This window comes from Mytilus californianus, unplaced genomic scaffold (assembly GCF_021869535.1).
Source record: "Mytilus californianus isolate M0D057914Y unplaced genomic scaffold, xbMytCali1.0.p SCAF_1, whole genome shotgun sequence".
NCBI classification, from domain to species: Eukaryota; Metazoa; Mollusca; class Bivalvia; order Mytilida; family Mytilidae; genus Mytilus; species Mytilus californianus.
The window spans coordinates 68,107,552-68,134,528 of NW_026262581.1; the positions used below are offsets into that span (position 1 = coordinate 68,107,552).

At 32.5% G+C, this 26,977-nt stretch overlaps 1 protein-coding gene across 3 annotated transcripts in view; it reads left to right on the plus strand.

Annotated features, from left to right (window-relative positions):
- Nucleotides 1-8,326: 8,326 nt before the first annotated feature.
- The window catches only part of LOC127706725 (phosphatidylinositol 3-kinase regulatory subunit alpha-like), a 177,208-nt gene continuing 158,557 nt past the window's right edge, over nucleotides 8,327-26,977 (plus strand). For 2 of the 3 annotated variants that reach the window (XM_052211385.1, XM_052211401.1), the window contains exons 1-2: nucleotides 8,327-8,656; nucleotides 19,966-20,235. In XM_052211385.1, coding sequence (XP_052067345.1) covers nucleotides 19,983-20,235 — 253 coding nt within the window. In that variant the 5' untranslated portion in view covers nucleotides 8,327-8,656; nucleotides 19,966-19,982. The remainder of the gene's footprint in view (nucleotides 8,657-19,965; nucleotides 20,236-26,977) is intronic. The other variant, XM_052211393.1, reaches the window with a different exon arrangement.

Here is a 26,977-nt window from a genome sequence, read left to right on the forward strand (position 1 = left end):
ATACACTTTCCTAGTCTGGTGACTACAACGCAATCACGAACAAAAAGAGGCATCAAAACAGAAAGTCTCAGGTAAATTTTTTTTAACAGACCAATCTTTTGGCAAATTGTGCTCAGTAAATAATGTTTGACCTTCAAAACATACAAAATAAAGCAAAGAGATATTCCGTCGTCGATGGAATTCAGAACGAAATGTTATCCATTAGACAAAAAATAACGTAAAAACCTGGAGACATCAAAATCACAAGTCGAAGAAAGATAACCATGTCTTGAAACACGACGAAAAGACAAACAAGAGCTAACTTAGATTGTAGCTGCGGAATCGTAGCTCTTAATAGGTCCTTATGATATATTTCTTTACAATTTAATTGTCAAAAAATATCATTAGGACCTAAGAGCTACGGTTCCGCAGCTACTAAGATTGAGAAACGCGAACCTCTCCAAAAAATCCTAGTGTTATGCAGTTCTTGGATTGCAGTGTTGCCCGTTTTATCATAAAAGCTCGGTGATAAGTTGCATTCTGTTATGTCACATTAGACGAAAAGAGGACAGATGATCAGTCTTGAAGACCGATACTAGTTAGACTGTAATTTTTAAAGCAAATTTCTTTCTGACAAATGCCCAAGTGTCTACCTTTAATGAAAACAAAATGAATTGTATTCAGGGGAAGATAGCACTCAAGGTAAAAGACATCAAACAGGACACATACTAATACTAATCAGCGAGATAAAATAACAAAACTGGAGGTCTTCCTTCAACTATAATACTGTACTAGTATATAGGACAAAAAGCAAATGTTATAAAGAATGTTTATATCAGTGATCGTCTACTCAAGGAAAACTCAAAAAGATACATAAATGGAACAATATATCTAAATTTTATTATCAGAATATTGATGATGTCCCCTCACTAAATAAGTTTGGTGACTATGCTGAACGCATCTATCCCTCCCATCGAACTTGAGTTAAAGGATATAACAGATACAATCAAGTCTGCCTCATATCTTGACTTACATCTAGAAATTGCCAATGCGGGTCGGTTGAGAACAAAACTTTAAGATAATAGAGATGATTTCAGCTTCCAAATTGTGAACTTTCCATTTCTATGTAGCAACATTCCAGCAGCATTTCATATGGAGTATATGTCTCCCAGTTGATACGATATTCCAGAGCTTGCATTTCCTATCACGATTTCCTTGATAGAGGGTTGCTGCTTACAAAGAAGCTATTGAACCAAGAGTTCCAAGTGGTGAAGATGAAATCATCCCTTCGAAAAATAATAAGGAGGCCATCATGGTTGGCCGTTATGGAATATCTGTTTCACAGATGTTCCAATTGTTGTAACCACAATCCCGTCCTCTTTTCCCAGAACGTGACCTTCGGAATTAGTCTTATCACAAGAGTCTATCATAAATTGAGGTAAATTATATGGCCTTCCAAATACCGTTTTGATTCCTAACATCACTGAAGAGACATTAATTGTCGAATTCCGGATATGGTGTACAAATTTTTGCACCTCATGTTTGCGGTATACCATCTTTTTCGCAAGTTTATTGTTTTCTGTTTGGTAATAAATTAATAATTAAGATCTATTTTGTTACATCTTGTGATCCGTTTATTTGGCAATCGCCAATGGCAGTCAGAAGGGTTTAGAACATCAGTTGTTCGACCTGCTAGTCAAATGCGTTTTGTTAAAATATACTTTTTCACTCATTTGGTCTTTTGGAAAATGTTGTTTGTGCTGTATTTAGACCCCTCTACCAAGAAATTTGTTTTGCATGCACACGTCTAAAAATTGCGGTTTTTATCCAACGCAATCATAGGTTTGAACGTTGTTTTCAATTTAGACTTGTTTATATTTTTTCGTTTGGGCTTGTATTATATTTGCCTTCGGGTTTATATGATCCGTTCATCCTATTTCGACTCTTTCAAAATTCAAGAGTCTATCCTAAATTGAGGTAAATTAAATGGCCTTCCAAATACCGTTTTGATTCTAACATCACTGAAGAGACATTAATTGTCGAAATCCGGATATGGTGTACAAATTTTTGCACCTCATGTTTGCGGTATACCATCTTTTTCGCAAGTTTATTGTTTTCTGTTTGGTAATAAATTAATAATTAAGATCTATTTTGTTACATCTTGTGATCATTTTTCTTTGGCAATCGCCAATGGTAGTCAGCAGGTTCGAGTCCATGCGAGGGAAAAACAAAAAATTTGCGAAAGCAAATTTACAGATCTAACATTGTTGGGCTGATGTTTAGACGAGTTGTATATACAGAATGTACACAGCCATGTATGTCATGTATCACCATCACTGCTGGTGATCCGATGGATAAATCTGTTGTAGAGTTGTCACTGGTTCAGCCGTACTTATAAATATAATTATTTCTGTGACTGTATCTTGCATTAATTTGTAGGATCCTTTACAATAGATATTTCAGCTGATCTGTAACAATTCCATCTTCATGCCTTATATATCATGTACTGTATTACGACGCTAGATTAAAACTGACGAGGAAAGGTAACACCCGGCCACCGAAAGCTTCATCACTGCTGGTGATCCGATGGATAAATCTGTTGTAGAGTTGTCACTGGTTCAGACGTACTTATAAATATAATTTTTTCTGTGACTGTATCTTGCATTAATTTGTAGGATCCTTTACAATAGATATTTCAGCTGATCTGTAACAATTCCATCTTCATGCCTTATATATCATGTACTGTATTACGACGCTAGATTAAAACTGACGAGGAAAGGTAACAACCGGCCACCGAAAGCTTTATTATGTGAAGCCTAGGTGGTCGAGTGGTCTAGCGCGTCGGATACAGTGCAGGCGATTTGGTGTCACGATATCTCAGTAGCATGAGTTCGAATCCCGGCGAGGGAAGAACAAAAAAATTTGCGAAAGCAAATTTACAGATCTAACATTGTTGGGCTGATGTGTAGACGAGTAGTATATACAGAATGTACACAACCATGTATCACCATCACTGCTGGTGATCCGATGGATAAATCTGTTGTAGAGTTGTCACTGGTTCAGACGTACTAATATATATATGTAGGACTCAAATCTATGGTGGGTTCCAGATCTATGGCAGATTCCTAATCTATGGTAAATATGATGTCATGCCATCCCAATCTATGGCAGATTATTTAGAATCCTAATCTATAGCATTTTTTTAGTTTCATAATCTATGGCGGATTTCTAGTTTTCAAATCTATAACATAATTATCTACAAATGGCGGACCAGTCAGTACATATCTGACCAATCATTTCAAAGTTGCCTTAAACAAGTCCAAATGTTCAAAGGTAGCGAAAAGGATGTTTTTAATTTAACGGCAATATAAGAAAAACGGATTAGGAGTACGACTAGGAAGCATATCCATAACCATTTGTGAAATGAACAGACTTTTGGGGTGAAATGATGTGCCTGGAAGAATAAGTATTCCCTACTCTGTGCATGGTATCTGTTTGACCCTTCATTTAACCAAGTCCCTTGACAACCCAAAACGCAGTTTCACTTTTTACCTAAAATTTATTTGAGCGTTAATAAGTCTTTTTTAACTGATGATTTAAGTCAAAGTCCTGTAACGAACAATAACTTGCCTCAAACACGTGGTTTTCTTAAACAAATGCTTATTTCTCCAACACTACAGTTATTCAACTTAAATATAGTTGAAAATAATGTAAATAGTTATTAGAAATCTATCACAGATTTTTTTTTTAGCTACCAAATCTCAATAAAGCTTATTTTAAACAAAAGTACAGGTAGTCACTGTTATATAGCTGAAAAAATGCTATTGGTTATGTTACATGTAAAAGAAAATTAGAGACCATAGGGATAAAAAAACAAGAAAACAGCTTATCACAAAGAAAAATGATGAAAGAAAAACAAAAAGCAAACCAAAATACACAGTAAAACTCATGCAATTGAGGAAGAGGGCAAAACCAGAAACACAAGAACAAGAAAACAAGGAGCGGAAACAAACATGAAACATAAACATTGAAGAAAACACCAAAAACATATTCATTTGTGTGAAATTGCCTGCACCAGCCATTTTGCTGCTACGAATGACTGGGTTTGTTCGCTAGTATTCTTATTTCGGTCGAATCCGATGATTACATCTCATTTACAGGGATTTCCGATAAAGTAAACTAGAATTCTGAAATATAATTTAATTTATGGATTAGGGTCCTTGAAAACTGGCCTTTTCTTTTCCTTCTATATATAACAAAACCGTCATTGTTAACGGCGGCTTGGACGTTACATGACATTATTTAATTGTGACAGAAAAATACGTAATATCAAAATCTGCCATAGATTTGGAGAAAACAAAAAACTGCCACAGATTTATGATTTGTTTGACGTTTGTGACGTCATATTTACCATAGATTAGGAATTTGCCATAGATCTGAAACCCACCATAGATTTGAGTCCTACATATATATACAAGTCTAAATTGAAAACAACGTTCAAACCTATGATTGCGTTGGATAAAAACCGCAATTTTTAGACGTGTGCATGTAAAACAAATTTCTTGGTAGAGGGGTCTAAATACAGCACAAACAACATTTTCCAAAAGACAAAAAAAGTGAAAGGTATATTTTAACAAATCGAATTTGACTAACATGTCGAACAACTGATGTTCTTAAACCCTGCTGACTGCCATTGACGATTGCCAAATAAATTGATCACGAGATGTAACATGGATCTTAATTATTAATTTAATACCAAACAGAAAACAATAAACTTGCGGAGAAGATGGTATACCGCAAACATGAGGTGCAAAAATTTGTACACCATATCCGGATTTCGACAATTAATGTCTCTTCAGTGATGTTAGGGATCGAAACGGTATTTGGAAGGCCATATAATTTACCTCAATTTAGAATAGACTCTTGAATTTTAAAGAGTCGAAATAGGATGAACGGATCATATAAACCCGAAGGAAAATATAATACAAGCCCAAACGAAAAAATATAAACAAGTCTAAATTGAAAACAACGTTCAAACCTATGATTGCGTTGGATAAAGACCGCAATTTTTATACGTGTGCATGTAAAACAAATTTCTTGATAGAGGGGTCTAAATACAATATATATATATATATATCATTACAGTGAGTCAGCATCATTCAGGTCACTCTAAATGTATTTAGATGTTTTATCTCTCCTGTACATTCTGTAAATCCACAACCCTTTTTAGTAAAAATGCCACACAGCTAAACACGTTCCAGATGAAATGCTGCATGAATCTTCATCTTCATGGTCATGAACAACTTGATTCATGTCACAGATGCCATGTGTGACTAACTGGGATGGAGAGTGTACATGAACATATGCTCTACTGAAGAGTTACTAGATGCTAGTACACTGGTCTTTTTATATCTGTTGCATGCCAAATGTGTGGAGAGAGTTCCACGCTTTCGGTACGTTAAGAACACGGGTTACAACTTTTTGAGAGGTCCTTAGGTGGTATGTTGCAAGTCAAAATGTCTGTTTCTATCCAATATACCATATTCCAGTGGCAGTCCAAATTTCCCGAACTTCATCCCGGACAGCCTCTATTACAAGATCTGCCTATTGTATTTGTTGTTAACTTGTTCTCGCCCATAACATGCATGAAATATTTGCTGCTACTGGACGTTAGGCAAACATCAATTAATCAATCAATTTCCTTTCAATCTCCTTTAATCTCTCCTGATTGATTTTAGTTGGTTACGTAGTGTTTTTATATTTCTTACACACCAACATCAATGTAATCCCTGTTTTTGATAAAAGTATATATTGTTCAATCATCAAAACAAACTTTTACACGGATGAGCACATACGATGAGCTAACATATATCATACGGTAATAAGAGAAAGGTTCCAATTTAAGGTAGATCTTACTTATGGGTTTTTAACGACCTTGACTGGCTATAAAGCCTTCACACGGCAGATGAGGTGTCTTCCTCTATCTTGGATTTTGAAATAGCAGATAGCAATCGGTCTAGATCTTTAATGAAATGTGAAAATTTCGAGAGTAGTATGTAAGTTATGTGTAAGACTTGTCATGTTGAGATAGAAAATTATATGTTTTATCATATTTACGGCTGTATTTTACAAAAAAAAAAACAGAATGCTTTTGTTTGAGTCACTTTTTTCCAACTTTACCACATAAGGGTAGATAACTCAGATATAAGGGGACATGACTCAGATAAAGTAGCTTTTATAATAGAATGTGTTGTGAATTTACCTATTTTATTTTGTAACAAGAAAACGAGTCCGGTGACCCTATTTTGTCTTTTTCTTATCTGAAAGCATATTATAAGAGCTATCTTCTCATATTCTGTGGTGTAGTTTTCTTTTTATCACACAAAATTGGGTTTCCATGCATAATCTATACAAAATCTGACAATTTTGCACAACCTGTAGCGTGATAAAGAGCCCGGTGACCCATACTTTTTATTATATTTTTGAAAAAAGCATGACATAAACTACATTTTGACAAATTATTAACAAATTCTATGGATTCCAATTTAGACCCCCATCTACCTTAAGTATTCCTTAGTTAAGTGAAGACTTAAGTAATTTTATGCATACGACTTAAACATGTTACTTAACTAAGGGAATTCTTAGTGAAATCTAAGTTTAAGGAACACTTAAGTAAAGATGGTTTATGCATACGGGCCCAGGCCCCTGACTTGACATATACAGAATGTTGCAGGGTTAAACATTTTTGTAAGTGCTCAACCCTCCCTTAACCCCTTAAACTGGGACAGCGGTGTTAAAGCACAACATAAAAACAAACTGTAAAATTCAGTTGCAATTTGCAACTCTAAAGATCGGTAAGATGCACTAAAATAAAAGACACAAAGTACCGAAAGAAAGAGTATTCACAGTCACTGAAAGCTAGTCAATGCCAATTACAAATAATAAATAAATAAATCATGTTTTCCCAGACTAAAGTATCAACCAATACACATCTAACGGATTTAGTGTAAAGACGTCATAAACAGTCTGAGAAACGCATGACTTTGTGCAATGCCAAAATATAAGTGAACAGTATCTACAGGATGTAGAATCATACAAGTTATTATAACTGTACATGTATAGCAACGTATAGTTAATTATGTTTTAAGTTTCCAAAAACAAAAAAAATGTTAGTAGTCCTATTAAACAATATTTAAAGATTTTAAAACTACTGTATAAATTGATAACCTGACTATAAGAATAAGTTTATTCAAAAGACCAATTAGTTTACAAATGTGTCTAAATTCACGGGCTTTATAACAGCATCACCATAAAAACAAGAATGGGGTATCCCGTTTGTAATAAGAATTCTACAGGTTCAGTCAAACTTTCTGACCAAATCTCTATATATATGAAAGAATTGGTAAAGGCTTTAATTAATTTGTGGTAACGAAAACCCTGCCTTTTAATTTATCAGTTATACATAAATTATCTTCATTTAAATCAAAAACCAACTACAGACACGGGCATAGCGAGCAAGGTCTGAAATATATTATAATACCGTCAGAAGGGGCTAAAGGGATATGCCTGTTATGGTCTCATTGACATTTACCACACCTTCATTCAATTTTAGCACATTGTTCATGAAAATCCTTTAAAAAGAAGTTGAATCTTAACAGATGGGCCGAGCGTAGCGAGGCGAAAAAAATTGATGTCTTTTGTGCCAAAAAAGTATATGTTTTATTGTATGGGGGAGAGGTGGGTGTGGGTCACCAAAATTTGTCGATGCTGTTATATTTATCTTTTTAATACTGGTTAATGAAATCATAATACAGTGTGTACTGGCTGGTCATTATCGCGTATGATACGATTTTGACACGCCTACATAGCTGATGAATATTCATGACTTTATAGATAAGGACAGCACGTGTAGCCAAACAGAGTGGAGTTGTAGATTTGTAGGATAACTGTATACATGCCAAGCGAGTAAAAACACGGATCTATCAGATGCCCCCCCCCTCTAATCTGAAGTGAAATAAGTGAAAATAAGTTAAAAAATTTAAGAATATTTACTGCAAAAAAAAAAAAAAAAAAAAAAAAGAATGTCCATAATTATAATTATTATTGTGATATCTTTATTTTTAATATGTGCTATGTTTGAAAAAAGTTCTTTGAAACCCCATTTGAATTTATAAAGAAATGTTCCATTATATCTGGGAACAGTATGTTCCTGATTATATCATGCAGGCAGCTTTGAGGGCTTCGTTAAAGGTTATTATCTTTTTGCTGCTTATACATTGTATAACTGCTTTCATGTGGTGTAAGGGAAGTAACTCCAGTGAGCGTGACGTCACTTTATAAATGGCGCTCTGCATTTGAGCAACTTCCTGTACTTCAAACTTGGAGAAAATGCTTTTTGTTGATTTCCTTGATAATCTTAAATCCATTTTATGAAACAGAAAACGTTATTTGATTGATGCATGAACTATTGCAACTAAGCATAGAACTTGTTAACCCTTTGATTGACACAAATTATTAAGCAAGGTACTGGGTGTTGAATCAGGATGTTTATTTATTTTGTTGAATATTTATGAGATACGTTACAGTATTCAGTTGGGGAAGTGAATTAAGTAGCTATAAGGAAGATAAACAGTTGCATCCATCTTCTTACTTTTTGGAAATCACATGACAATTTTAGGTTAGAATTATGAACTTATTTAAAAAAAAACTCGTAAATAGTCATCACACACATCATGGTAACACTTTCACTATTATATATTACATTTTTCATGACTTATAATTTTGCAAGTTCATTGTAAATTTTTAGTCAAATTTTGTGTTTTATAAGTTTTTATAAAAGCTAGGGCAACTTCAAATTAAACCTTGCTTCATATTTTTTATTTGAAATGAATTATTTTGATTTACCTTTTTTGCATATTATTGTAAAATATTTGGACTTATGCTTAGTTCAAATTCTGTGTTTTGTAAGTATTTAAAAAACTATGGCAGCTTTATATCTCAATAAATGTTGGTACATTTGAAATAGACAAGGGGAAGTAATCAATTATGGTGTTTTCTGGAGAGTTTCCTACTCCTTATTGCTATTTGTCTGCCATTAATAATCAGTGGATATCATAGATGTTCCAGTAACACTTGATAGTCCCAAGAGAAAATGTCTAATGCCACAAAGCCAAGCCAAAGTGATTCAGATTGTTGAATGACATCAATAGGTCAAGTGTCGCAAAAACCTCAAGTGGAGAGTCCAGAATCCAAAATAGCAAACTTCTATTTCAAAGTACTCAATAACAGTAAAAACATCACCAAAAATCAAAATAAAAATACTAATAATCAATTCAAAATCATTTACTTTTTTATTAACATTTAGACTCGAGTATTATTACTCTGCATTGTCCTGTCGTGCTGTTGATGAAGTTGTTATGCTGTAAAGTGGAGCCGTTAGGATACACCAACTTAATGATAACAGTGTTCCCGCTTGCCCTAAATAGAAGGGCGGCCCGCCCTTGTTGCCCTTACCCCCCCCTTCTTCCCTCCAAAGTAAAAAAATGCACCCCTCTGCCTTTTCAAAAAAATAAAATTTCCAAATTTCATGCCTACCGTGTTTTCGGTAAAATTGTTATCTGATTGTGTAACACTAATTAACTGACAATGGGATTAAGTTAAATACCTAATGCTTTGGCAGTTTTATCACCTTTGTTAATGATTGTTTACTTCTAATTAGTGGATTTAAGATAATTGAACAAATACTAGATATTTAATACAGAATGAAATGTCCACATGTTATCCATTTGTAATGTTTATGTACAGCATGTACACCTGAAAAAAATTATTTCAGTAGGCATAACATAAAAAATAAAATCTTAAACAATTTGAAACAATTTTAAAGGAATACATAGTTTTGACTTAATTGGTAAAAAATGTTTTGTTTCATAACCATGAGTATGAAATTTAAAGAAGAATCAAAGAAAATTGTACTTTGAACATAACAAGATTCACTTTCTGTTTTACTTCTTGTGTTTTATAATCCTCCTGACATAGGAGCACTCAACAAATTTATTTTTAACAATGATGGAGAAAAAAATAACTGTTTATACCTTCTGCAATATATTATTGCATCAATATAATATGATCATCTCCTGTCTCACCTGTTATATTTATAAAACTCCTTACTCAGGAGCACTTTGATGTGCACTTAAAAATACTTTTTTGTAACAATTCAAATGATAAAAAATATCTCTCAATAACATATATACTATATGTTTGAACAAGTAATTTAAATGTAGATAATTTAATTACATTTAAACATTCAATTTTGCATGTATAAGTCGATCTTTCAAAACTACTTGTTTATTTTTATACGACCGCAAAAAAATTTTGTGGTCGTATATTGGTATGACGGCGTCGTCGTCCGGCGTCGTCGTCCGAAGACACATTAGTTTTCGCACTCTAACTTTAGTTTAAGTGAATGGATCTTTTTGAAATTTGACCATAAGGTTAAATACTACAAAAGGAAGGTTGGGATTGATTTTGGGGGTTTAATGGTACCAACAGTTAAGGAATTAGGGGCCAAAAAGGGGCCAAAAATAAGCATTTTCTAGTTTCCAGACAATAACTGTGGAACGGTGTATGGATCTCTCTGAAATTATACTACAAGTTTCCATACCACAAAGGGATGGTTAGGATTTGCTTTGGGGGGTTATGGCTCAAACCGTTTAGGAATTAGGGGCAAAAAAGGGGGAAAAACAAGGTTGTCCTGGTTAATGGACAAATACTTTAGTTCAAAACATAATTTAAAGCAGTGTAAGGGAGATAAATCAAATACATCATTGAAATTATCTCCCTTACACTGCTTTTAAATTATGTATAAAGTAATGGTTAATGAACAATAAAGATAATTTAAAACAGTGTAAGGGAGGTAATCCAAATACAGTTACTTCCCTTACACTGCTTTTAAATTATGGGTGCTATAAACAGTTTCGTATAAAAAACTAGGGGTTATTCCCCGACTAAAAATAACCATGGAGGGAAATCCCTTTTTATTCATATAATTGGTGAAAAAGTATCATGTTTTTTGTATTCGATTGTAAAAATTAGTTAATTAGCTTTCAAATTAAACAGGTTGAATGATTAAAATAATTTTAAAAATTAGATTAAATATTCATGTTTTGAGGGGAGACAACACTGTAAACATCCTGTTTTTTTGGCAGTGAAAATTGAAAACTTATTTGCAGCCACTGTAGCTCTTTTCGAAGCAGGAAACCGTACCCTGAAACAAGATTTTTATTAAAGGCCAGGTAAAAACCTATGAATTTCATACAGTTTTGATTATGGGAAATGTGCCTGTATCATGTTTACATGGGTATGCACATGACCTGATTTCAGGTTTTTTATGTTCAGATTAGGCAACTTTTTCCCCATTTTCTCTGGATAGAACTTTTTTACTATATTAAAAGTACAGTATATTTTTATTTCAATATAAACTAGAGAAAATTCTGATTCCAGTAATATCTAGTTTTATACAAGTATCTTTATTAACCATTCCACCACTAAGGGTCACTTAGGCATGGTCCCTTAAAATATGACGTCATAGAAAAAAACTGTTGATTTCACCCTTAAAGGGTCAAACATGTAATATAGTGAGGTTTTAGCATAGAAATGTATTACTGAATGGAGTAAAACAATTCTGAAAAATATCATATGGCATGCATACATTAATTTAAAAGCATCAGTTTGGTATATTTAATGCAGATATTACAGATTTGTACATAGCAACCAGATATAAGAAAACCAGACTGTGTGCAAATTTTGAAGTTTTTTCATCTTTTTGCGACGTCATAATATTTTTATTCATTCTCTCATATATTTGGAACCAAAAGTTGCACATGAAAAGTGTAGATTTTTTCTACTTTGACCTTTACTACTGATCAGTGTAACATACATTTTTATTCATTATATTATATATTTGGTACTTTTTATAGTCAAATAACTACAAGTGCCGTTCCTAAGAAATACACTATTTCAATATTTTTCTCAACTCAGCTACACCTTAGTTCATATAATAATAGGGACAAAATCTGTTTAAAGTAACTTTATTTATGTTTATTTCATAGTTTTTATTCTATTTATTCAATAGAAACCCAATTTTATGATTTTTTTTCTTTGTATAACTGATGAAAATGTGATACAGGAAATGTTTGGAATATGCCAGTTTAACTATTTGCCACTGGCCAATATGCCAATACTATGCGACATAAAAAATGAGCCGTAGTTTCACTATCGATGGTCGCAATCCTTAAAGTAAGACATCATTTTAATCGATATAATGTATAGATTAAGAAAAGTAGAGAATTTTTTATATATCGCATACAAAGTTTTGCTTAAGGGTGCTATAAACAGTTTCGTATAAAAAACTAGGGGTTATTCCCCGACTAAAAATAACCATGGAGGGAAATCCCTTTTTATTCATATAATTGGTGAAAAAGTATCATGTTTTTTGTATTCGATTGTAAAAATTAGTTAATTAGCTTTCAAATTAAACAGGTTGAATGATTAAAATAATTTTAAAAATTAGATTAAATATTCATGTTTTGAGGGGAGACAACACTGTAAACATCCTGTTTTTTTGGCAGTGAAAATTGAAAACTTATTTGCAGCCACTGTAGCTCTTTTCGAAGCAGGAAACCGTACCCTGAAACAAGATTTTTATTAAAGGCCAGGTAAAAACCTATGAATTTCATACAGTTTTGATTATGGGAAATGTGCCTGTATCATGTTTACATGGGTATGCACATGACCTGATTTCAGGTTTTTTATGTTCAGATTAGGCAACTTTTTCCCCATTTTCTCTGGATAGAACTTTTTTACTATATTAAAAGTACAGTATATTTTTATTTCAATATAAACTAGAGAAAATTCTGATTCCAGTAATATCTAGTTTTATACAAGTATCTTTATTAACCATTCCACCACTAAGGGTCACTTAGGCATGGTCCCTTAAAATATGACGTCATAGAAAAAAACTGTTGATTGCACCCTATGTTTAAAGAAATGTATATATATTTATAAAGGAAGACCAGTAAAAATATCTGCAAATGTTGCATCTTTTTTTTTACCAAAAAATCCCTATGAAAGATTTGACACTATATTTTTAATTCTATTATAAAATAGATTAAGTTAGCACTATGGTAAATTTAAATGGGTAATTATGGTTGCCAACTCCATTGGAAAAATTTGAATTGAGATTATGACCATATCTTGAGGGAAAGAATTTTTTGGGGGGAAAAAAGGGGGGGGGGGATAAAAAGAAATTGTGGGGGGTCAATTTTTTCTCATTTCAGATTTCAGAAATTAAAAAGAATTATTCTTCAAATATTATTTTTTTTTCAAATTTCAAATGTTGAAAAATTTCAAGAAGTAATCTTTAATTGCACAGTATGGCGCATTAGATTTGTAAAATCTTTGATCACATTTATTAATTTGTTATGCCGAATCAAACAGTGTATTTAGATTTTTAATTTTGGGTCCAGTTTTCAAATTGGTCTACATTAAGGTCCAAAGGGTCCAAAATTAAACTTTGTTTGATTTTAGCAAAAATTGAATATATGAGGTTCTTTGATATGCTGAATCTATACATGTATTAAGATTTTTGATTTTTGGCCCAGTTTTCAAGTTGGTCCAAATTGGGGTCCAAAATTAAACTTTGTTTGATTTCAACAAAAATTGAATATATGGGGTTCTTTGATATGCTAAATTTAACCATGTATTTGGATTTTTTATTTGTGGACCCCGTTATCAAATTGGTTCATATTGAGGTCAAAAGGGTCCAAAATTAAACTTTGTTTGATTTCATCTAAAATTGAATTATTGGGGTTCTTTGATATTCCAAATCTAACCGTGTATTTAGATTTTTAATTTTGGGTCCTGTTTTTTAAATTGGTCTACATTAAGGTCCAAAGGGTCCAAAATTAAACTTAGTTTGATTTTAACAAAAATTTAATTCTTGGGGTTCTTTGATATGCTGAATCTAAACATGTGTCTAGACTTTTGATTATGGGCCCAGTTTTCAAGTTGGTCCAAGTTGGGGACCAAAATTAAACTTTGTTTGATTTCAACAAAAATTGATTATATGGGGTTCTTTGATATGCTGAATTTAACCATGTATTTAGATTTTTTATTTGTGGACCCCGTTATCAAATTGGTTCATATTGAGGTCAAAAGGGTCCAAAATTAAACTTTGTTTGATTTCATCAAAAATTGAATTATTGGGGTTCTTTGATATGCCAAATCTAACCGTGTTTTTAGATTTTTAATTTGGGTCCCGTTTTTTAAATTGGTCTTCATTGAGGTCCAAAGGGTCCAAAATTAAACTTAGTTTGATTTTAACAAAAATTGAATTATTGGGGTACTTTGATATGCTGGATCTAATTATGTGTTTAGATTTTTGATTATGGGCCCAGTTTTCAAGTTGGTCTAAGTTGGGGTCCATAGTTAAAACTTTTTTTGATTTCAACAAAAATTGAATATATGGGGTTCTTTGATATGCTGAATCTAACCATGAATTTAGATTTTTTATTTGTGGGCCCCGCTATCAAATTGGTTCATATTGAGGTCAAAAGGGTCCAAAATTAAACTTTGTTTGATTTCATCAAAAATTGAATTATTGGGGTTCTTTGATATTCCAAATCTAACCGTGTATTTAGATTTTTAATTTTAAGTCCCTTTTTTAAATTGGTCTACATTAAGGTCCAAAGGGTCCAAAATTAAACTTAGTTTGATTTTAGCAAAATTTGAATTCTTGGGGTTCTTTGATATGCTGAATCTAAACATGTGTTTAGATTTTTGATTATGGGCCCAGTTTTCAAGTTTGTCCAAGTTGGGGTCCAAAATTAAACTTTGTTTGATTTCAACAAAAATTGAATATATGGGGTTCTTTGATATGCTGAATCTAACCATGTATTTTGATTTTGGACATTGGACCATAATAGGTAAATTAAAAAAATTCAAGTTCTTAGACCACATTCTTTCTGTGTCAGAAACCTACGCTGTGTCAAATATTTAATAACAATCCAAATTCAGAGCTGTATCAAGCTTGAATGTTGTGTCCATACTTGCCCCAACTGTTCAGGGTTCGACCTCTGCGGTCGTATCAAGCTGTGCCCCAGCGAAGCATTTTATTATAGACTGGTATAAGTTATAAAACATTGAAATTTCTGATGATTATTTTCCTTACCAAATGTACAAGTTTGTTTAGATTAACATCAACATGATATGCTTTGCTTCATGGTATGATAATTTGATAAAAAAAAATTCTTACTGGAACCAACATCAAGAACACATTAATTTCTGAATATGGTTTAAATACAACTAATGTTCTCCAGCTGAGCCTACATGTAGCAATATTCAAGGTAATTTATACACTGTCCAACAGTGCCCTTAAAATCTGGGTTATAACGCTCAAGTGCCCTTTCAGACAACTAGCACCTTTCTGCCCTGAGATTCAAGCTGGAACACTGGATAAGATACATATCTCACAATATGGGTGGTGATGTGATATATTTCAAATGGTACATTGTTTCTTCAGTGAATGGTTTCACCACTCTTGTGAAGCATTTGTTTTCCCACAAATTTGTATATCTGAATGCCAAAAAAGAATCATGAAATTAATACTGACTTCCTCCTCTTTAACCAGTAATACCTGTCTCATATTAATTGGATGGATGCTGTTTTCTGATAGATTTGATATAAATAAAAGTCTTTTTTTATATGTAAACTAGATGTGGTATGATTGCCAATGAGAACTTTCCACTAGAGACCAAACCATGTAGATCACCGTACAGCCTTCAACAATTATCAAAAGCCATACCGCCTAGCAAGCTATACATGTTAAAGGCATGACAAATGTAAAACAATTCAAAAGAGGTAACTAATGGCCTGATTTATGTGCAAAAAAACGAAAAAGAAATATTATACACAGCAACACATGACAACCACTGAATTACAGGATTCTCACTTGGGGCAGGTACATACAGAATGTGGCTTGGTTAAACATATTTGCAGGTGTGTTGTTGGCAGCAGCCTCAACATTTACATGTATTTTCAGTCTGTTGTGAAATTTTAGTTTAGACATCCATAACTTTGTCAAACCTTCATGGAGGTTTATTTACATGTACATGCATGAAATTTAGAAAGAAGTTTTTTTTTACATAAAGACAATATTCCCAGCAAAAGTTGGAATTTTTTATGCTCCTTTCATAGAGGAGGGGGCATTAAGTTTTACCCTTATCTGTCTGTACGCCCGTACATCTATACGTCCCTAAATTGGTTTCCGTTCTATAACATTAGTTTGTCTCAACCAAATGTTATGAACCTTTTACACAATGCTTATTACAACAAAAAACAGATCAAGTTTGAATTTGGGTGGCGTCACTTTTACCTGTCTAGAGTTGTGTCCCTTTACAAATGGAAAAATTGCTTAATTTTGTTTCCGTTCTTTAACTTAAGTTTGCCTCAACCAAATGTTATGAATCTTATACACAATGCTTATTACCACAAAACAAAGGTCAAGTTTGAATGTTGGTTGTGTCACTTTTACAGTTCTAGAGTTATGCCCTTTTTAAATGGAAAAATTGCTGAATTTTTCGTTTCCGTTTTCTAACTTAAGTTTTCCTCATCCAAATGTTATGAAACTTACACACAATGCTTATTATCACAAAACTCAGATCTAGTATGAATTTGGGTAGGGTCTTCTTTTTACTGTTATTGAGTTATGTCCCTTTATAATGTTATCATGCAAGCGGGGGCATCATCTGTGTCTCATGGACACATTCCCCATTTATTTTTTTCCCCATATTTTTCTAAATAATGGACTTATTTTTATATACTTTTCACATGTAGGTACAGTCTGTGGTTCAAATTTTTCGGTCATTCATAACTTGGTGAAAAGTTCTTGTAATTTGGACAAAAGCTATTTTATTATCAAAAGACAGTATCAGTATCCAGAGCAAAATAAAGAAAATATTTTTATCTTTTGGTATTTTTTCTGATAAAAGGACTATTTTTTTGCAGTTGACGTGTACAAGTAGATTCAGTCTGGTGTTAAAGTTTGTTAAAGACATCAATTACTTTTTCAAAAGTTCATTGAATTTTATGAATCTTTGGTAGAAACTTTCTTTTTTGTCATATTAAATTTGTAAACTTAATGGACTCTTTTGTAACTTGGACAGAAACTTATCTTCTAGATTAAGAAATATCATCTGAAAAAAAGAAGAAGATTTTTTAAACAAAAATCTGTATTTTAAAGCTGATAAATGGACTTACTTTCAACAGTCAACATTACACTTTTACACTGACAGCAGCAATTGCAGGCAAAGACGCAGGGTTCTGTTATGAATTTTGTCTTGTCTACGCGAGACATAGGGATTACTATCTGGCAGCGGTGTGATCTATTTGTATAAAGTTTTATATTTTAGAAGATAGAAGACTTGGATGCTTCGTACCTTGTTTATAAATACCTTATGTTATGAAGTTTCTGTTTGACATATGTCCATTCTCCTTGACCTCATTTTCATGGTTCAGGGACTGCTTGAAAAAAAATTGGTAGTTTTTTTGTCATGTGCATTTCTTACTTGTTATGAGTAATGGAAAACTATATTTGGTATATGGGTTCCTGACAACATCTACATGTCTGTCAGACAGGGTTCACCTGACCTCGGCCTCATTTCATGGATCAGTGATCAAGGTTAAAGTAACGAAATTAGGTCCATTTCTCAGATACTATAAGCGGTAAGTCAACTATATGTGGTGTATGGAATGATTTTAAGAGATACATGTCTGATGTCAGTCCGGCAGGTTTCATCTGACCTTGACATCATTTTCATGGTTCATTGGTCAATCTTAAATTTTTATGTATTGGTCTGTTTTTCAAGTACTCTTAAGAAATAGGTCAACTATATTTGGTGTATAGAATGATTGTAAAGTGTATATGTCTGTCTAGCGGGTATCATCGGACCTTGACCTCATTTGTATGGTTCATTGGTCAATGTTAAGTTTTTTGGTCTGTTTTTTAAATACTAATAGCAAAAGATCAGCTATATTTGATGTACGGAATATTTGTAAGGTGTACATGTCTGTCTGACAGGATTTATCTGACTTTGATCTCATTGTCATGGATCTTTAAAAATATTTACGTGATACTTGTAGTAAAACCTGTATCTTTAAAGACTCAACATAAAATCATTGGTCAGTAAAGCAGGTAGGACATTTCCGTATGTGCAGTCTTGTTTAATAGAATGCATCATAAATGTGGTTATATCAAATCCCATGGTGCTATTTAAACTAAAGTGCTCACTTAAAAAGTGTAAAATAGTAGTCTGAAAATTTGAATGTTTTGGGCTGAAAATTGAAGTAGTTTGATTACAGGAAACACTTTAAACAAACACCTTCTTTTCATCACCCAATCTACAGGATTCCATTTTCACACTGCTTAAGACAAAATATTTTGTGTAATATACTCTTACAATGTTCCGTCTGGGTGTATTGCTTTTTTTACTCCCTATTTAAAAAAGAAATTGAAACTTGCATTTGCAACAAAAAACAAAGTTATATATAAACTTTTAAATAATCTCATCCTTCTGGTTATCCCACTACTACCTCCCTGTGACGAGCAGGATAGGGAGCAGATAGCAGACATAATTGGTTATTATCAATCAATAAATTTACTGTAAATTAGGGCAAAACACTATTTAAACCATCATATTAAAGCAAACCCTCTAAGTTTTTTTTGTATTTTAATTTGCTTTTTTTTCAGGGATAAAGGTCCAACAATAATTAAACAATATTATAAGTATTCAAACAAAAAAAGTATAAAATTGAGTAGAGTTGCCAAGGCAATGGATAATGTTGTAAATCCTGAAGACACGGCCAGAAACAGTCTTATAGTTACAAAATTCTAGTTACTTTTGTTGTTTTTATGCGACCGCAAAAAAATTTTTGGGATCATATAATGGTATGATGTCGTCGTTGTCTGCGTCGTCGTCTGAAGACATATTTGTTTCGGGACAATAACTTTAGTTTAAGTGAATGGATCTCTTTGAAATTTTTCAAGAAGGTTCAATACCACAAAAGGAAGGTTGGAATTGATTTTAGGGATGATGGTCCCAACCGTTTAGGAATTAGGGGCCAAAAAGGGGCACAAAACAAGCATTTATCTAGCTTCAGGACAATAACTTGTGTATAAGTATTTCAATTGCTCTGAAATTGTACCACAATGTTTAATACCACAAGTAGAAGGTTGGGATTATTTTAAGGGTTATTGGGCAAAGTTTAGGAATTTAGGGCCAAAAAGGGGCCAAAAACAAGCATTTTTCTAGTTTCCAAAGTGTATGCATCTCTCTGAAATTATACTACAAGATTCCATACTACAAAGGAAAGGCTTGGATTGAGTTTTGGGGTTATTGCTCCAAGGGGGGTTTCAATAAGTTGGTGGGGGGGGGGGGATTTTTTGTTGACAATTTTTTTAAAGGATTTATATTTTTTTTTCAAAATTTTTCAAATTTCGAATTTTTGAAAAGTTTCAAGAAGAAATCTTCAATTGCACAGTATTGTGCAATAGATTTGTAAGATCTTTGACCACATTTGTTTTATGTCAAAAATTTGATCACAATCCAAATTCAGACAGTATCAAGCTTGAATATTGTGTCCAAATTTGCCCCAACTGTTCAGGGTTCGACCTCTGCGGTCATATCGGGCTGCAATGAGCGATGCATTTTATTTCCCATACATTACAAACAATGCAATGAGTGATTTTCATTTATTATGTCACTATAAGTACAGTGGAATGTGAATGCTTTACCATTGGGAATAAGGCTTTCCCCAAATCAGAAGTTTCAAATTTAACTATGAGAATTTTGGGTGTGTCTGAAAGAACTAGAGTTTTAATAAGCTGAAAGAAAAAATTGTCTATCATTTAATTTATTTAATTTTTCTTTTCAGACACAAACTGATTTGTGATGCCGGGTGTTGTATTTGTATACCAGGCACTGCATGACTTCACGCCTTCAGAACAGACTTCTGATCCTGATGATGAAGAAATCCAGATAGAAAAAGGCGATACTCTTGAAGTTAAAGGTCCTATTGAAAATTATGAACACCCAAATATTTGGTTGAAAGGCAAGAATGTTACTAAAGGTACAGAAGGACTGTTTCCAGGGACATTTGTACAGTTTATTAAAACTATAGAACAACCTGATGAGCCAATGGAGGGTAAGTACTGTAGAATGATATGATATATAATAGTTACCTTGGGGGAGTTCACATGGACAACAGACTAATTGATAAGATTTAGCCCATACATTATATTTACATGATAACATCATGATGGTTCAGTATTCAATCATTTTTAAAAGGCCTACTTTGAAGGTAAAATTTCTTGCTACATGTATGTTTGAATATCACTTTCTGGAAATTTTTCTATGCAATTTAGGTCATCTGTTGAGGACTTGAAAGCTGCACAGGAATCTTTTTTTTTTCAAACTGTCAGATTCATACCAGACGTCATGACATACCATAAACGAACCTGTCTCAACGGTTTGGCTTCATGAACTACATAAAGTTTTGTACCTGTTCTTTGTGAAATTTCTGACAAAAGGGTGTTGAAAATTATGTGCAATCTTGGTATATTTTTTAATCATCATTTTTATACGACCGCAAAAAAATTTTGTGGTCGTATATTGGTATGACGTTGGCGTCGTCGTCGTTGTCCGAAGACACATTGGTTTTCGCACTCTAACTTTAGTTTAAGTGAATGGATCTTTTTGAAATTTGACCATAAGGTTAAATACCACAAAAGGAAGGTTGGGATTGATTTTGGGGGTTATGGTACCAACAGTTAAGGAATTAGGGGCCAAAAAGGGGCCAAAAATAAGCATTTTCTAGTTTCCAGACAATAACTGTGGAACGGTGTATGGATCTCTCTGAAATTATACTACAAGTTTCCATACCACAAAGGGATGGTTAGGATTTGCTTTGGGGGTTATGGCTCAAACCGTTTAGGAATTAGGGGCAAAAAAGGGGGAAAAACAAGGTTGTCCTGGTTAATGGACAAATACTTTAGTACAAAACATAATTTAAAGCAGTGTAAGGGAGATAAATCAAATACATCATTGAAATTATCTCCCTTACACTGCTTTTAAATTATGTATAAAGTAATGGTTAATGAACAATAAAGATAATTTAATACAGTGTAAGGGAGGTAATCCAAATACAACGTTTTGGTTACTTCCCTTACACTGCTTTTAAATTATGTTTAAAGAAATGCATATTTATAAAGGAAGACCAGTAAAAATATCTGCAAATGTTGCATCTTTTTTTTTTTTACAAAAAAATCCCTATGAAAGATTTGACACTATATTTTTAATTCTATTATAAAATAGATTAAGTTAGCACTATGCAGTATGGTAAATTTAAATGGGTAATTATGGTTGCCAACTCCATTGGAAATTTGAATTGAGATTATGACCATATCTTGAGGGAAAGAATTTTTGGGGGGAAAAAAGGGGGGGGGGGGGATAAAAAGAAATTGTGGGAGGTCAATTTTTTCTCATTTCAGATTTCAGAAATTAAAAAGAATTATTCTTCAAATATTATTTTTTTTTCAAATTTCAAATATTGAAAAATTTCAAGAAGTAATCTTTAATTGCACAGTATGGCGCATTAGATTTGTAAAATCTTTGATCACATTTATTTATTTGTTATGCCGAATCTAACAGTGTATTTAGATTTTTAATTTTGGGTCCAGTTTTCAAATTGGTCTACATTAAGGTCCAAAGGGTCCAAAATTAAACTTTGTTTGATTTTAGCAAAAATTGAATATATGAGGTTCTTTGATATGCTGAATCTAAACATGTATTTAGATTTTTGATTTTTGGCCCAGTTTTCAAGTTGGTCCAAATTGGGGTCCAAAATTAAACTTTGTTTGATTTCAACAAAAATTGAATATATGGGGTTCTTTGATATGCTGAATCTAACCATGTATTTAGATTTTTTATTTGTGGACCCCGTTATCAAATTGGTTCATATTAAGGTCAAAAGGGTCCAAAATTAAACTTTGTTTGATTTCATCTAAAATTGAATTATTGGGGTTCTTTGATATTCCAAATCTAACCTTGTATTTAGATTTTTAATTTTGGGTCCTGTTTTTTAAATTGGTCTACATTAAGGTCCAAAGGGTCCAAAATTAAACTAAGTTTGATTTTAACAAAAATTGAATTCTTGGGGTTCTTTGATATGCTGAATCTAAACATGTGTTTAGATTTTTGATTATGGGCCTAGTTTTCAAGTTGGTCCAAGATAGGGTCCAGTATTTAAACTTTGTTTGATTTCAACAAAAATTGAATATATGGGGTTCTTTGATATGCTGAATCTAAACATGTATTTAGATTTTTGATTATGGGCCCAGTTTTCAAGTTGGTCCAAATTGGGGTCCAAAATTAAACTTTGTTTGATTTCAACAAAAATTGAATATATGAGGTTCTTTGATATGCTGATTCTAACCATGTATTTAGATTTTTTATTTGTGGGCCCCGCTATCAAATTGGTTCATATTGAGGTCAAAAGGGTCCAAAATTAAACTTTGTTTGATTTCATCAAAAATTGAATTATTGGGGTTCTATGATATGCCAAATCTAACCGTGTTTTTAGATTTTTAATTTGGGTCCCGTTTTTTAAATTGGTCTTCATTGAGGTCCAAAGGGTCCAAAATTAAACTTAGTTTGATTTTAACAAAAATTGAATTCTTCCGGTTCTTTGATATGCTGAATCTAAACATGTGTTTAGATTTTTGATTATGGGCCCAGTTTTCAAGTTGGTCCAAGTTGGGGTCCAAAATTAAACTTTTTTTGATTTCAACAAAAATTGAATATATGGGGTTCTTTGATATGCTGAATCTAACCATGAATTTAGATTTTTTTTTTGTGGGCCCCGCTATCAAATTGGTTCATATTGAGGTCAAAAGGGTCCAAAATTAAACTTTGTTTGATTTCATCAAAAATTGAATTATTGGGGTTCTTTGATATTCCAAATCTAACCGTGTATTTAGATTTTTCATTTTAAGTCCCGTTTTTTAAATTGGTCTACATTAAGGTCCAAAGGGTCCAAAATTAAACTTAGTTTGATTTTAGCAAAAATTGAATTCTTGGGGTTATTTGATATGCTGAATCTAAACATGTGTTTAGATTTTTGATTATGGGCCCAGTTTTCAAGTTTGTCCAAGTTGGGGTCCAAAATTAAACTTTGTTTGATTTTAACAAAAATTGAATATATGGGGTTCTTTGATCTGCTGAATCTAACCATGTATTTTGATTTTGGACATTGGACCATAATAGGTAAATTAAAAAAATTCAAGTTCTTAGACCACATTCTTTCTGTGTCAGAAACCTATGCTGTGTCAAATATTTAATAACAATCCAAATTCAGAGCTGTATCAAGCTTGAATGTTGTGTCCATACTTGCCCCAACTGTTCAGGGTTCGACCTCTGCAGTCGTATCAAGCTGCGCCCCAGCGAAGCATTTTATTTTACCTGTCCTAATCCCAAAATAAGTTTTGGTAATGGACCTAGAATAAGTCATGTCTGGAAATACAACCATTTGGGGACCCTTGAAGATGACTACACTAGGCAGCTGGTCATTGTTGTGCATTACTTAAACTGTAAAACATAAAGAAAATGTCTGTGTATAATATGTATGTTATTTTTTTACAGCTGGTAGTGCACTGTTCACACAATTGTTTTACATATTGAATTTTATTCTTCAATGTTATTAAATATAATTTTTCATATTGATAATATATTATGTCCAACTGCAGTTACAATAGTTCAATGATAGCTGAATTTTCACCAGCATTGCTGAGAGCAAAAGTTGGAATTCCTGAACTCTTCAAGAACAGAATATAGAACTAAACATAAATTTTTCTTTAATAGTTAGTTTTATCTATGCCAGTAGTATTTGAAACAAATACTCACTCTGCTATTTTAAATCATCATGTATATATATAGCTCATACTCTGGGAAAAGAGTTTTTCACATACATGTACCTGGTATATTGTTAATTCAGTCAACATTGTACAAGTAAGGTTATGGCAAGGTTGTGCTTACATTTGATTTGAAAAAAGACAAAGGAGTAGGTTCGATAAGGCCCTTTTGGGCCCCTTTTTTTTAGCTTAAATTTCAAATTAGGATTTATTGACCAATATCACAATGAATCATAGCTAATACAGTGACTAAATGGAAAAAGGCCTTTTGTTGAAAATTTACTTACCTGCGTTTTATACATGACGTCACAAGTAGTACTGACTTTGATTTTCCACAAAAAAATCAATGAAAATGGGTAAAATTCCATTGATAATTGGACAGGAAACATAGAGCGCATACGTCGACAAAAAAGATCTTTATAAATAATGTTTGTAAAGACATTTTACATGTCTAACTTGAATATTTAGTTTGTCGACGCCTGCGCTTTAAGTTTCCTGGTCCTAAATTTGGTTGAAATCCGGCCGATTTTGTCAAATTTCGCCAAAATCTCTTATCTTGACCTATTTGGGATGTAAAAATCAATGCTTTCGAATAAAACTTTGACACAAAAAGTTCTATTTAACTTTCTCAGATGTCTTTAAGTCAACTCAAAACATTTTTCATCTTGTTACATTGAACTTTATAATTGGGGCCAAATATGGCCCTTTACCGAACTTACTCCTTTTGTTTAAAAAAAGATAGCATTTGATAGACAGAGCTTGATAAAATGAATAATGTCAGGACCAACCTCAGGGGTTCAATTTTGCTTTAAATAATGAAAGGTCCAGGACTAATTGAATTTTCAAATGAAAAGGTCCTCCAGTTCTGTATAAAGCATCAGTGTAAAGAATGGTGGTCCTTGACTTTTGTAATTCAAAAATGAAAAGCCCCCTCCAAAAAAAAAGACAGGTTCAGGATCTCGGACCCACACTGATTTGAACCCCTAAACTGATATTTACAGACACCCTTTCTTATACAGTATTATGTTTTGTTGTTCAATTGACCTATAAAGTTAGAAGTACATGTAAAGATGGTGTTCTAGATAAAGTAGACAACAATATATTCCAACGAAGTGTTTACAATCTGATCGGTTTAGTTTCCATTTCAGTGATTGACATGAGGAAACTTTAAAATGAATACAGATACATACATGTGTACATGTATTCATACACATACATTTGTTATGGTCATATGCTTGTACATAATTATACCAAATATAAATATACTTCTAAAAATTGATAGAAATACATAAATATGACAAATTCAGGCAGCAGTTATTTATTTAGGCATGTGGTTAATGAGGAAATATGTTTTTGAAAAAAATGAAGTTTGAGTTATTCCTCTTAGGTCATGTATACTGGTATATACCGGTACATTTTGTTCATGGGCATGTGGAATATGTTTATGCTTGTACTAAATTTTGCTTTATTTGTGAGACAATGTTTTTATTAAAATCACCTGACCCTTATATGTAGATATAGTGTACTTCAATCATTGATAAAATTGAGATTATTTTGTCTGCTGCCCATGACTCATTGACTGATGTTATTATCATTAATTTTGATAAAGTTTATTAAAGTACAGATTTGTAAAAAAAAATTTAGGATTTCAAATGGATATGAAAGTAAAGAAATATGAAAATGAAAGATGCGAACACAAAATATGACACAGAATACAACAGATATCATATTATACAGGGGCGTAGCCAGGGTTTTGAAAGGGGGCATAATTCCATAAAACAAATTATATACCGCTGATCAAAGCAAGTCAAATAGATTTTGGATGATTTCATGGTGAAAAATTATACAAATCGTGGAGATATGATTTAATTTTTTTTTTGCGATCAAAGAGGAGGGGGAGTATGCCTTCTCCCCCTGGATCTGCCACTGTTATACACCTTTATTTATAGACATGTGATGCAAAAGTGTGATAAAATTTTCATTTAATCCAAGTTGAAAAGGAAAATAAATATGATATGTATAATACATGTATCCTGGAATAAATAAAATCTTTCTACTTCAATACCAGGATGATATATATTATATATAAACTCAATTGACATTATACACGAAAGTTATGACAGATGTCAATAACTATGATCATGAAGATTAGGATAGTTAGGCTTATAACACATTATTTATATGCCAAGGTTAATGAAGGAAACAGAAATAAAGTCACAGGACGAAAAAGTCACAATTAATTAGTTTATGATCATCTGAATCTTAAAGTAAAAATACTTTAAAAAATTCTTTTAGTAAGATAAGTTCTTTCTATAGTCGAGGAATAAAGCTTGATTAGAATCATTTTCTTTCCGTTTAGTGAAGTCATTTGTGCATTTGTTGGCTTTAAAATCTATGTCAGTATGTTGAGCAAAGAGATGAATATCTTAAAATGAGATAATTTCCTTATCATAGATGAGATAAATGTGATAAATGGTAAATTTGATATATTTCATATTTCATGTGTTGTACAAAATTAAATGTACCATAACTTGAGTAAGCTTGGATTGGTATACTGGAATCTTTACATGATTGATAGAATTGGTGAAAGTAAGGTGTCATTTGATTTTGAAAATTTTCTATCTTGTTATTCCAGAGTTAAGGGGCTAATAGAAGGCAATTTTTAGGTCATGCACTAGCTCTGGTATGATTAATTTGGGGTTGATGAATGTGACTCTCTTTGCATTTTGAAAATTTTCTCGTTTGTCATTCCATAGTTATGGGATTTTTAACAGTCATTTTATACACCTTATGATATATCCTCTTGCAAGTTTTTCTTCAGAGCCATTATACAATCTTCGGATTAGATGTCTTCTCAATATTCCATTTCATTCATGCAACAATATCAATATGTACAAGATGGGGGGTATCATGCTCTCTTGGTTCAGCTGCTTATCAGTGGTTGATGGTGGTGGTGGGAGGGGGGATAGAGTAGTGTGT